Raw genomic sequence first — 13,729 nt, 5'->3', positions numbered from 1 at the left:
ACACAGCCATACTGACACGGCCCTATATTACCATCACACAGCAATACTGACTCAGCCTTATATTACCATCAAACAGCCATACTGACCCAGCCCTATTTTACCATGACACAGCCATACTGACTCGGCCCTATATTACCATCACACAGCAATACTGACCCGGCCCTATACTACCATGACACAGCCATACTGACTTGACCCTATATTACCATGGCACAGCCATACTGACTCGGCCCTATATTGCCATCACACAGCCATACTGACTCGGCCCTATATTACCATGACGCAGACATACTGACTCGGCCCTATATTACCATCACACAGACATACTGACTCTGCCCTATATTACCATGACACAGCCATACTGACCCGGCCCTATATTACCATCACACAGACAAACTGACCCGGCCCTATATTACCATGATACAGACATACTGACCCAGCCCTATATTACCATCACAGAGCCATACTGACTCGGCCCTATTTTACCATCACACAGACATACTGAGTCGGTCCTATATTACCATCACACAGCCATACTGACTCAGCCCGATATTACCATCACAGCGCCATACTGACTCAGCCCTATACTACCATGGCAAAGACATACTGACTCAGCCCTAGATTACCATCACACAGCCATACTGACTCAGCCCTATATTACCATCACAAAGACATACTGACTCGGCCCTATATTACCATGGCACAGCCATACTGACTCGGCCCTATATTGCCATCACACAGCCATACTGACTCGGCCCTATATTACCATGACGCAGCCATACGGACTCAGCCCTATATTACCATCACACAGACATATTGAGTCGGCACTATATTACCATGACACAGCCATACTTACCCGGCCCTATATTACTATCACAGAGCAATACTGACTCAGCCCTATATTACCATGGCAAAGCTATACTGACTCAGCCCTAGATTACCATCACACAGCCATACTGACTCGGCCCTATATTACCATCACACAGCCATACTGACTCACCCCTATATTACCATCACAGATGTACTGACTCAGCCCTATATTGCCGTCACACAGACATGCTGAATCGGTCCTTTATTACCATCACACAGCCATACTGACTCAGTCCTATATTACAATCACACAGACATACTGACTCAGCCCTATATTACAATCACACAGCCATACTGACTCAGCCCTATATTACAATCACACAGCCATACCGACTCAGCCCGATATTACAATTATACAGACATACTGACTCAACCCTATATTACCATCAAAGAGCCATACTGACCCGGTCTTATATTACCATCACAAAGCCATACTGACTCAGGAGCTTTCCACATCCATCAAAGTTTTACCTGCACATCCACTAATATCATCTATTGTATCCGTTGCTCCCGATGCGGTCTCCTCTACATTGGGGAGACTGGGCGCCTCCTAGCAGAGCGCTTTTGGGAACATCTCCGAGACACCCGCACCAATCAACCAAATCGCCCAGTGGCTCAACATTTCAACTCCCCCTCCCACTCTGCCGAGGATATGGAGGTGCTGGGCCTCCTCCACCGCCGCTCCCTCACCACCAGACGCCTGGAGGAAGAACGCCTCATCTTCCGCCTCGGAACACTTCAACCCCAGGGCATCAATGTGGATTTCAACAGTTTCCTCATTTCCCCTTCCCCCACCTCATCCGAGCTTCTAACCTCCAGCAACTCGATCCCCTGACCTGTCCGGACTTGTCTGACCTGCCCAGCTCCTTTTCCACCTATCCACTCCACCCTCTCCTCCCTGACCTATCACCTTCATCTCCTTCCCCACTGACCTATTGTACTCTATGCCACTCTCTCCCCACCCCCATCCTCCTCTAGCGTATCTCTCCACGCTTCAGGCTCTCTGCCTTTATTCCTGATGAAGGGCTTTTGCCCGAAACGTCGATTTTGCCTGTCTTCGGATGCTGCCTGAATTGCTGTGCTCTTCCAGCACTACTGATCCATACTGACTCAGCGCTATATTACCATCACTGAGCAATACTGACCCGGTCCTATATTACCATCACACAGCCATACTAACTCAGCCCTATATTACCATCACACAGCCATACTGACTCAGCCTTATATTACCATCTCACAGCCATAATGACTCAGCCCTATATTACCATCACACAGCCATACTAACTCAGCCCTATATTACCATCACACACCCATACTGACTCAGCCCTATATTACCATCTCACAGCCATACTAACTCAGCCCTATATACCATCACACAGCCATACTGACCCGGCCCTATATTACCATCACACAGCCATACTGACCCGGCCCTATATTACCATCACACAGCCATATTGACTCGACCCTATATTACAATGTATTACCATGACAACCATGCTGATCCGGCCCTATATTAACGTGCATATCCAAGTACTCTGCAATTTCTTCCTTATTTATGGACTCTAAAATCTGACCAATTACCGAGATCAGGCCAACTGACCTGTCGTTCCTATCTCCTGCCCCCTACCTCCCTTCTTAAACAGGTTTCTGCAGCTGTTTCTCAGTCCACTGGGATCCTCCCTGACCCCAGTGATTCCTGAAAGATCACCACCAATGCCTCTCCAATCTCCTCCTCTATCTCCTTCAGAACTCTGCAATGTAGTCCATCCAGTCTGGCTGGTCTATCCACCATCAGACCTTTTAGTTTCCCCAGCACCTTCTCATTGGTGATGGTCACGGCACTCATCTCTGCCCCTTGACCTTTTTGTAATTCTCCTGAAGTTCTGTTGTGCTGTTGGTGGTTGCTGGTTCGTGATGGGTCTGACTGTTACTGGAAAATAAAAGGGACAGAATGTGTAAATGTCACATTGTACCAAGGAACTATAAAAGTGCAGGAAAACACCATAATAGAGCAAACTTAAAGGTTTTGTATCTTAATTCACAAAGGATTTGGAATAACGTAGATGAATTGATGGAACAAACTTTGGACACAAGATCTTTCAACGTGTTCAAGGGGTGAGGGCTCAGCAGCAGTTATTAAAGTTTCCAGAACAAGTAATAGAACATAGGGCATGGAAAGGGTCAGGAATCTAACTTTGGTCACAGTAGCTAAGGGACAATTACGGAGAAGGGGGGAAGTCAACACAGGATTGAGGGTGTTGTCCTTCAATGCACACGTTATCGGATATGAGGTATATGATTAGATTAGATTAGATTACTTACAGTGTGGAAACAGGCCCTTCGGCCCAACCAGTCCACACCGACCCTCCGAAGCGCAACCCACCCATTCCCTTATATTTACCCCTTTACCTAACGCTACGGACAATTTAGTATGGCCAATTCACCTGACTTGCACATCTTTGGACTGTGGGAGGAAACCGGAGCACCCGGAGGAAACCCACACAGACACGGGGAGAATGTTCAAACTCCACACAGTCAGTCGCCTGAGGCGGGAATTGACTTTATAATTTTCTATGCAATTGAACCGAACCCCTGACAATGTAATAGGCTCCTCTACTTCTCTGCACCAAATTTCCACACTGTGTCCGCATTCCAGTGGCTCAGTGGTTAGCATTGCTGCCTCACAGCGCCAGGGACCCAGGTTTGATTCTAGCCTCGGGTGACTGTCTGTGTGGAGTTTGCACATTCTCTCCGTGTCTGCCTGGGTTTCCTCCAGGTGCTCCGGTTTCTTCCCACAGTCCAAAGGTGTGCAGGTTAGGTGAATTAGCCCTGCTAAATTGCCCGTAGTGTTCAGGGATGTGCAGCTGCACTAGTCAGGGGTAAATATAGGGTAGGGGGAATGGGTCTGGGGTGAGCTACTCTCCGAAGGGTCGGTGTGGACTTGTTGGGCCGAATGGCCTGTTTATACACTGTGGGGATTCTGTATATTCTCTATACTCACTCAGGCTGTGACTCACTCCGGATGTGCTCTCTCCCTCCTGACCGTGTGAAGCTTACCTGAGTCAGATTCCATTGAATCTGCTAAAAGGCTCCGATCTGTGCACATAAACCTTTGTACGAGTCTGGGGGAACAGAGTTCTCAGTGATCAGGGGAACAGTCAGGTTAGTTAGCCGTCACAGCATTCAGTATATAATACCTAACTGAAGGGGTTCAGTTCCTCCTGCACTTGAGATCAAGTTAAGACCGGCTTCCTTTGAGTGAAAAGCAATAGTAAAGTTTTGCTGACCAACATTTTAAAGTAAAAAATGCTGATTGAATGGCTCAAGGTAATAATGAACCTTTCGGCTGTGAATTTATGAAACGGAAACAGCTGTGGTGTGGAATAACACTCAATTCAAACAGTGAACAGAAATGTGACAGGCTGAATGGCCTCCTCTTGTACCGTCATAGAGTCATACAGCACACAAACAGACCCTTTCGTCCAACTGATCATAATCCCAATCTAAACTAGTCCCATCGGCCTGTGCTTGGCTCTTATCCCACCAAACCTTTCCTATTCATGTATTTATCCAAATGTCTTTTAAATGTAACTGTACCCACATCCACCACTTCCTCTGGAAGTTCATTCCAACCTACGAACCACTCTCTGTGTAAAAGCATTGCCCCTCGTGTCTTTTTAAAATCTTTTTCCTCTCACCTTAAAGAATATGCCCCCATCTTGAAATCCCCACCCTCGGGAAAAGACACCTGCCATTCACTTTTTCAGTACCCCTTATTATTTTATAAATGTTCTATAAGGTCACCCTTCAACTTCCTATGCTCCAGTGATAAAAGTCTTAGTCTATCCAGCCTCTCCTTATAACCCAAACTCTCCATTCCCAACAACATCTCTTCTGAACCCTCTGCAGCTTAATAATGTCCTTCCTGTAACAGGGAAGCCACAACTGGACCACAGTACTCTAGTTGAGGCTTCACCAATGTCCTATACAACCTCAGCATAACGTCCTAACTCTTTACTCAAAGATCTGAGCAATGAAGGCAAGCACTTACTTAACCACCCTGTCTATATCTAACACAAACTTCAAAGAATTATGTACTTGAACCCCTAGGTTTCTCTGTTCTAACTGTATAAGTCCTGCCCTTATTTGTTTTACCGAAATGCAATATCTCACATTTATCCAAATTAAATTCCATCTGCCACTGGTCAGCGCATTGACCCAATTGATTAAGATACCTTTGTAATCTAAGGTAATTTTCTTCACTGTCCACTTTATCACCAATTTTTATGTCATCCGCAAACTTACTAACCATGCCTTTCCTATTCTCATTGAAATCATTTATACAAATGACAAACAAAAGTGGACCCAGCACCAATCGCTGTGGAACACCGCAGATCACAGGCCTCCAGTCCGATAAACCATCCTCCATCATTACTCTCCGTCTCCTGCCTTTAAGCCAATTTTGTATCCAGTTGGCAAGCTCACCCTGAATCCCATGTGATCTAACTTTACTTATTAGGCTACATGTGGAACCTGGTCAAAGGCTTTACTAAATCCATGTTGACAATGTCTACTGCTCTGCTCTCATCAATCCACTTGGTTACTTCCTCAAAAGATGAAATCAAGTTTGTGAGACACAATTTCCCTCACACAAAACCATGCTGACTATACCTAATCATTCCTTGCTTCTCCAAATATAAATCCTATCTTTCAGAATCCCTTCCAACACCTTATCCACCACCGAAGTCAGACTCACAGGCCTGTAGTTCCCAGGCTTCTCCTTACCTACTTTCTTAAACAAAGGCACAATGTTAGCTACTCTCCAGTCACCCGGCGCCTCACCTGTAGTTATAGATGATATAAATATTTCTATAAGGAGCCCCACAATTTCCTCGCTAACTTCCCACAATGCCCTTGGATACACTAGATTAGGTCCTGGAGCTTTATCCATCTTTATATTTTTTAAGACCTCCAGTGTTTCCTCTTCTGTAATGCAAACTGTTTCCAAAATATCAATGTTTATTTCCTTGAGTTCTCAAGCCTCCACTTCTTTTTCCACAGTAAAAACTGACTATTCATTTAATATCTCTCCCATCTCCTGAGGTTCAACACAAAGACAACCTCTTTGATCTCTAAGGGGCCCTACTCTTGCTCTTAATGTACTTGTAGAATCTCTTTCGATTATCCTTATCCTTATTTGTCAGATTCCACCGTTCTCCTTCCTGTTTGTTTGAAGTACAGGGGGCTGTCTGGAAAATTACTGGATGTTTGATGGGTGACCAGTGAACTGTTTTGGCTCCTCCTCACACAGATTCTGCTGGTTCCCGGTGTGTCTGACTCAGGGAGCTGGCAATGATATACAGCAGCTCTGCCAAATCCCAGTGACTATTTTTTCATGTTTAGCTTCCCGTCTGAGATTTTCACACACTGCAGTCTTGCTGGCGACCTGGGGGAACGTGCAGAATAAATGCAGCAACGCAGGCTGGGAATTATCCGGGAAGTGGCTCGCTTGGATGGCCCCTGGAACGGAGGAATTGTCGCATGCGCTAAGGCCAAACTGGCTGGGAGTGTTACCTTTGGAGTTTAGAATAGTGAAAGGTGGTCTCACTGAAACATTTCGGATTCATAAGGGGCGTGACAGGGTAAAGGCTGAGAGGATGTTTCCCCTCGTGGGAGAGTCCAGAACCAGGGGGCATAGACTCAGAACAAAGAGCCCCTAATTTAAGCCTGAGATGAGGAGAAATTTCTCCTGCCAGAGCGTTATGTGAGTCCTTGGAACCCCTTGCCATGGAGAACTGTGCGGGCAGAGTCCTTGTGTATATTTAAAACTGAGATAGATAGATTCGTGATCTATAGGGGAATCAGGGATTATGGGGGAAGGGCAGGAAAGTGGACGTGAGGAATGACAGATCAGTGTCTATCCTATCGTCTGGCAGGTAGGGGCTTGAGGGGCCAAATGGCCTACTCCCATTCCTGTTTCTGATGGTCTTCTTCCTGGATTCAAGCTGTGAATAGGAATGCCTGGAATTTGGAAGAATGAGAGGAGATCCTGTTGAAATGAATAGAAATCTTACGGGGCTTGACGGGGTAAATGCCGTGAGAGTGTTTCCCCTCATGGGAGGGTGTAAGGCCAGAGGGCACAGGCTCAGAATAAAGGGGTCCAAATTTCAGACTGAGATGAGGAGGAATTTCTTCTCCCGGAGAGTTGAGAGATTTTGGAACTCCTTGCCTCACAGAGCTGTGGGGGCAGAGTCCTTGTGTATATTTAAGGCTGAAATAGATAGATTCTTGATCAGTCGGGGAATCTAGGTTGATGGGGAAGGGGCAGGAAAGTGGACGTGAGGATTGTTGGATCAGCCATGATCCTGTTGAACGACAGAGTAGGCTCGAGGGGCTGAATGGCCTGCTCCTGTTCCTATTTCTTCCCCTTTCGCTCTTGTCTAAGCTTGGGTATCCGTTCTGTGTCTTGCAGGTACGTGCTGAGGAACGGCAGTGGGAACTGGCTGGCCAAGCAGATCAGGAAGCATCGGCCCAAGGATGGCCCAATGGAGCCCTCCAGCGCCCACAAGTGGTGCACCCTCCACACCGAGTACATCTGGTACGACCCGGATCTGAGCCCACAGCCGCCCCCTGGCCACGGCACGCCGAGCCTCCATGTCTTCTCCAACTGGGGGGTCATCACCTATGGGGGCGGTCTGCCCAGCGATCCGGGAAACACCTTCATCTCGTTCAAGTCGGGGAAGCTGGGCGGGCGGGCGGTCTACGGGATTGTCCATGAGAGCCCGTACTCCTGGATCGACGGCTGGAGGAACTTCAACCCGGGTCACGAGCACCCGGACCAGAACTCCTTCACCTTTGCTCCCGGCGGCCAGGTCTTCGTGTCAGAGGCTCTGTACGGGCCCAAGTACAGCCACCTCAACAACGTGCTGGTCTTTGCGCCGTCGCCCAGCAGCCAGTGCAACCAGCCCTGGGAGGGCCAGCTTGGTGAGTGCGGCCAATGGCTCAACTGGATGGCGGGTGAGGCTGGCAGCTCAGCGGGTGAGTTGGTGACGGCCACTCAGGATGGAGGGATGCTGTTTGCCAGCGGTGAGGCCGCTCCCGCCTACTCCTCCTCCATGCGCCTCCGGAGCGTGTACCGGGCAGTGCTCCTGCTGAACCCCCAGGTGCTGCTGGTGGTGGACCACATCGAGAAGCGCCAAGGCTCCCCGCTCCAGCTGGTCAGTGCCTTCTTCCACAACCTGGACATCGACTTCAAGTACGCGGCTCACCAGACCGCTGGCCGCCTCCACGGTGCCATGATGGACATCTGGGACGCGGAGTACACCATGTTTTGGTTCGACCACCGCGGGGGCAGCCCGCCCGCCCGCATCCAGGAGGCAGAGCAAGCGGCGGAGTTCAAGAAGCGCTGGACTCAGTACGTCAACGTGACCTTCCCGCTGGGCGCGCAGGTCACGCGCGTGGCCTACATCTTCCACGGGCCGAGGGCACGGGTGACCGACTGCCGCTTCGTTGACGACTCAGCCCGGGGCTTCAGGCTGGCGCTGACCGTCAATGGCACCGAGCTGCTGGTGTCCGTGGTCACCCAGTACGGTGACCCCACCTCCCGCTTCCGCTATCTGGGCTTCGGGGGTTACGCCAAGGTGGAGGACGGGCGCCGGGTGACCAGGTTCGGTTTTGGGACCACCCCGTCCGGAGGCGCGGGGCGGCCTGGGCCGGCTCTCCTCCGCTTCGGGCCTGCAGTGAGGAGCCTCCTGAGCGCAGGCCTTTGCTTCGGCCTGGTGCTGGTGGCCGCCAGGTGGAAACTCTGCATCTCCTTCGGGCGCCTGTTGCGCCTGGCCTTGTTGGCGGTCATCACCCTGTGGTTCCTGGAGCTGGTGGCACTGTGGGGCACCTGCTCCCGGCCCCCCTGCGGCATGGGCTGGGGGACCGGGGGCGGGGATGGCGGCAAGGGCGAGGGAGGGCCCTCTGAGCAGTGGGATGAGGGTCTGGGGAGAATGTCGCCGGTGGTGGTCATCTCGCTGCCAGGCTCTGGGGCGGAGATGCTGAAGCACCTCTTCGCCAACAGCACCGACTTCATCTACATCAGGGTCCCGACAGAACACCTCGACCTGCCCGAGGTGGAGTTTGAATTTGATTCCTTTGTCGACGCCTGTGAGTGGAAGGAGTCAGACGTGAGGGTGGGTCGTTACCGCTTGATCCAGGGATGGCTCCAGTCCCTCGTCCATAACACCAAGCTCCACCTACAGAACATTGCCCTGCATGGTCCCCCCCGGGGAGCCCCTGCGGTGAACAACAGCCCCCCGCTCCGCAAGAAGAAGGCTCGGAGAAGAGCCTCCCAGCTGGACCAGAACTCCAAGTACAAGGAAAACCTGGAGAGGGACGCAGAGTACATCAAGTGGCTGAGGAGGCACTTGGCCTCCTATCCCAATGCCCGGGTGGTGCTCAGTTTGAGCAGCGGGAGCTGGACCCTGAAGCTGCCCTTTGTGCAGGCCGTGATCGGGTCTTCGATGAGGGCCCTGTATGTGGTGAGGGATCCTCGTGCCTGGGTCTACTCCCTGCTCTACAACAGCAAGCCCAGTCTTTACTCCCTGCGGAATGTGCCCCAGCACCTGGCCATGCTCTTCCGAGATGACCAGCGCAAGGAGAGGTGTCGTCCGGACTCCGGCTATGCCTTTGAGTACGAGTCCCTCCGGAGACAATTTGCGGAGACGGAAAAGGACCCGGTGTCCCTCCTGGCTCACCTGTGGCTGGCTAACACCCGGGCCACGCTGAGGGTGAACAAGAAGCTGCCGCCTGGCAACTACCACCTGCTGAAGTTCGAGGACCTAGTTGAGGCACCTCAGGAAACCGCAGAGAGAGTCTACGCCTTCCTTGGCTTCGTGCTCCCCCCGGCCGCCCTGAACCGCATCCTTTTCGCCACCTCAACCAACCTGTTCCACCTCCCGTTCGAGGGTGAGGTCTCGCCTGGCAGTCTCCACACCTGGAGGGACAGGATGCCCCCAAAGGACATCAGGGTCATCGAGGATACCTGCTGGTCAGTGATGAGCCAACTCGGCTATACCAGGTCGACCAGCTGAGAGCTCTGCCAGCCGGGAGGGGAGAGGAAGGGGAGGGCCATCTCCAAAGTGCCGGCGTAAAAAAACAACATTGATTAGGTCAGGAAGATCCCAGCGCAGACGCAACGGTTGGAAAAATTGGCGTCTGGAGCCGGAGCACCACTGGGTGTGTGTTGCCTGTTGGGCACAGTGCTCCCAAAGTAATCTTGGCTAGTGTTCCCACAGGGTCCTGCAGAGAGAATGGCAGACATGGCAGGGAATCTTTCCAAAGAGGAGGGAAGGGAAAAATTGAGGCGTCTTTTGCGAATGGGACAGAAAGATGGAAGTAATCTTGCAGCATTCAATCATTAATAATGTGATAGCATTAATCACACAGAGTTAAAACTCAAGAATGCATTGTTCAATTGAACCCATTAAATGATAATTAGCTGCTCCATTTCTCTGTAGCCGGTTCTTACACTCCTGGACCAAATTGTCTAAGACATCAATCTGGCCTGGCCACTCCTGAAAAGAAAGAGTTTTATGAGCAAAAAATAAGATAGCTGGCTCACTGGGAGTTCTGCTGTCATCCTCAGTGCTTACAATTTATCATTTGCTAAAATGGTAGTGTCAAAATGCACTGTGGGGCAGCCGTGCAAAATTCATGGAACCCATAAATTGTGGTTTCCAAAATGAATTAAAACACCGGCCAACTTAATGAGTCTGAAACTGTACTGGGTGGAGAGGGCGAGTGATTGATCAGCTAGAGGGGCCTCATTTCTGCTAACCTTAACGCCATGATGAAGGAACATCGACAGGATGGATTTCTGATACAGGGCACGACTTCTCTCTTTGGGTTTAGAGGATTGTTTGTCATCTATTTCTTGAAGGAGCAAATGTCAAAGCCTTTTGGTTTCCCAAAATATCAGTGAGAAGATGACTGGAAGTTTGAGCCTTTTCCCTTCAGCTCCCTGCCTGCCATTGACGTTATTAAAAAGGAGGCAGAGAGATGATATTGGAAATTGAGCATTTGAGGTAAAGACCTTGACAGGAAATGCTACCTTTTCTAGCACAGGCATGATGGGACAAATGGCTCCTCTGTGTTACTGTCAGTTTCTATGCGTTAAATTTTCCCTGGGTTCATTCTGTTAAAAGGTGTTGGGTGCACTGACGAACATGCCAATCCCTTACTACCAAGAAAACACATCCAGTCAGATCCCAGATAAGTAGAATGAGGGCATGTTTCTTGGCCAATCATAGACCTCAACATTGGCGTCTCAGAGCCCAAGATGCTGCTATCCAATAAGAGGCTAGCAACGTCTGGGACTAACCCCCGCCCCGCCTCCCCCCACCCTGGTGCAGCCTGACGTCACAGGAACCAATGGTGGTGAGGTGGGTAGATTTTATACTCATCGGGTTGGGAGTCACAGCGAGAGAGGTTAAGGGGGTCGGGCCCATGCCTCTGATGTCTCCACAGAATGGTCCAACTGGGGGGACCCCCATCCTCAGCACTACCCAGCAGTTACATGACCTTGGTTTCCCAGTCAGGAAGCTAGCCACCTTACCCACTGGGAAGGCAGCTGATTGATGGGGTACTGAGGTAAAGTCCTTAAGTGACCAATAATTGAGCATTTAGGAGGTTTCACAGTATCATGGGATTGTTACACTGTAGAAGGAGGCCATTTGGCCCATTGTGTCTGCACCAGCAGTTCAAATGAGCATCAAGACGGAGTACCATTCCCTGCCTTTATCTTCCCCATACCTTTGTATTTTGTATCCAAATAGTCATCCAATGCGCTGAACTGAACCAGCCTCCACTACATTTTCTAGGCACTACATTCCATACCCTAACTAATCACTGGGTGAAACTGTTATTTCTCATATCTTTACACATCTGCAACCATCTGCAATGGTGTGATTTAAACCCATGTCTCTCTGAACATCAGCATGAGCCTCTGAATACTTAATTACCACCAGGTCACTGCCTCAGCGAACTGCAGTGCCTTTCCTGAAATGATGTTGGAGGCAGAATCGAAAGGATCTTTCATAAAGATGTGAGATAAATAGTTGGAGGGGAAATCAAATTAGTGAGCGGCACGGTGGCACAGTGGTTAGCACTGCTGCCTCACAGCGCCAGAGACCCGGGTTCAATTCCCGCCTCAGGCGACTGACTGTGTGGAGTTTGCACGTTCTCCCCGTGTCTGCGTGGGTTTCCTCCGGGTGCTCCGGTTTCCTCCCACAGTCCAAAAGATGTGCAGGTCAGGTGAATTGGCCGTGCTAAATTGCCCATAGTGTTAGCTAAGGGGTAAATGTAGGGTTATGGGTGGGTTATGCTTCGGCGGGTCGGTGTGGACTTGTTGGGCCGAAGGTCCTGTTTTCACACTGTAATCTAATCTAAAGTATTCGGAGGACAATGAGGAAAGAGTGATGGAGCAGAACGAGTCAGTTAGCTCTCTAAGGGAAAGCTCAGCCTTGATGGGTGGAATCGTTTCCGGCAGAGCTCTATTGTTTTGCGACACAAAGCTTTATGCAAATATCAGGCAGAACTTCGCCTGTCAGACTCAGAGCTTAGACTGTTTTTGGACCTGGTGAGTCATTGTAACTTAAACAAAAATAATTGAATTGTTGAAGTCAACAAGGTCAAAAAGATGTCTCTTCAGGCAGATGAGACAAATTGAAAGCATCATGTGGAGTAAATAAAAATGACCATCAGGTATTTGCTAACAGATCCAATTTCATTAGTTTCTGCTCAGATAATGGATAAGAAAACAGGAGAGGATGTGAAGTTAGATTACCGCTGAACATTACTTCAGATAAATTTGTTACAGAATTGGGACTAACTCATGGACAAATTGCAGCCTGTGGATGGTCATATTACTTGAATCGGCCTCTTTAATTCTCCCATCCACCTTCCCATTAAAGCGTCTGTTGTTATTTGCTTAATGTTAGACAAAGCAGCCACTTGATTGGCACCACAGCCACTCCTTCCACCACCGGCACTCAGCAGCTGAGTATACCATGTACAAGATGCATTGCAGGAGCTCACCAAAGATCCTCAGACAGCACCTTCCAAAGCCATGACCACTTCCATCTGGAAGGGCAAGGGCAGCAGATATATGGGAACACCACCCTCTGCAGGTTACCCTGCAAATCATTCATCATCCTGACTTGGAAATATATCGCCTTTTCTTCATTGTCACTGGGTCAGAATCCCGGAATTCCCTCCCATTGTGGGTCTAACTACAGCATACGGACTGCAGCGGTTTAAGAAGGCAGCTCACCCCCACCTTCTCAAGGGGCAACTAGGGATGGATAATGAATGCTGATCGGGATGAGTAATAAATATTGACTCAGCCAGTGACACCCACGTCCCCTGGAAAATGTCAACAGCTAATTGGAAAACAAACAAACTCTTCATAGCCAGATTGGATGACTCTCAGCTACTCAGAATGACAAACCAATAATATTTGGAAATGAATGCAATGCTTGCATGGGAATCAAATTGCCTTACTTTCCCCATGTCCAATATTCTTATAATTAAAAAACAAAGTCTTGAAATCGTTTTCCAAAGGATTGTTCTCCTATGTTGCTCACTGGAGATGAACCAGGATCTTCCTGGAGGTTGGTCAAACAAGCCTTTGACTTACAATCTCCTTTGGTTAAAAACAAGGACTGCAGATGCTGGAAACTGGATTCTGGATTAGTGGTGCTGGAAGAGCACACCAGTTCAGGCAGCATCCAAGGAGCAGTAAAAAGCCCTTCATCAGGAATAAAGGCAGAGAGCCTGAAGGGTGGAGAGATAAGCTGGAGGAGGGTGGGGGTGG

The 13,729-nt window shown here is 49.5% G+C and overlaps 1 protein-coding gene across 1 annotated transcript in view; it reads left to right on the top strand.

Moving 5' to 3' along the window:
• The window catches only part of LOC122548839 (dermatan-sulfate epimerase-like protein), a 51,366-nt gene extending 37,903 nt beyond the window's left edge, over window positions 1-13,463 (top strand). The window contains exon 2 of the mRNA XM_043687678.2: window positions 7,343-13,463. Within this exon, the coding sequence (XP_043543613.2) occupies window positions 7,343-9,947 (2,605 nt within the window). The 3' untranslated portion in view covers window positions 9,948-13,463. The remainder of the gene's footprint in view (window positions 1-7,342) is intronic.
• Window positions 13,464-13,729: the final 266 nt, after the last annotated feature.

This window comes from Chiloscyllium plagiosum, unplaced genomic scaffold (genome assembly GCF_037043375.1).
Source record: "Chiloscyllium plagiosum isolate Xiang-an unplaced genomic scaffold, Cpla_swu_hap1 HiC_scaffold_4, whole genome shotgun sequence".
Taxonomy (NCBI): domain Eukaryota; kingdom Metazoa; phylum Chordata; class Chondrichthyes; order Orectolobiformes; family Hemiscylliidae; genus Chiloscyllium; species Chiloscyllium plagiosum.
Note: the sequence above shows the minus strand (reverse complement) of the source record. Positions and strands in the feature narration are given on the sequence as shown.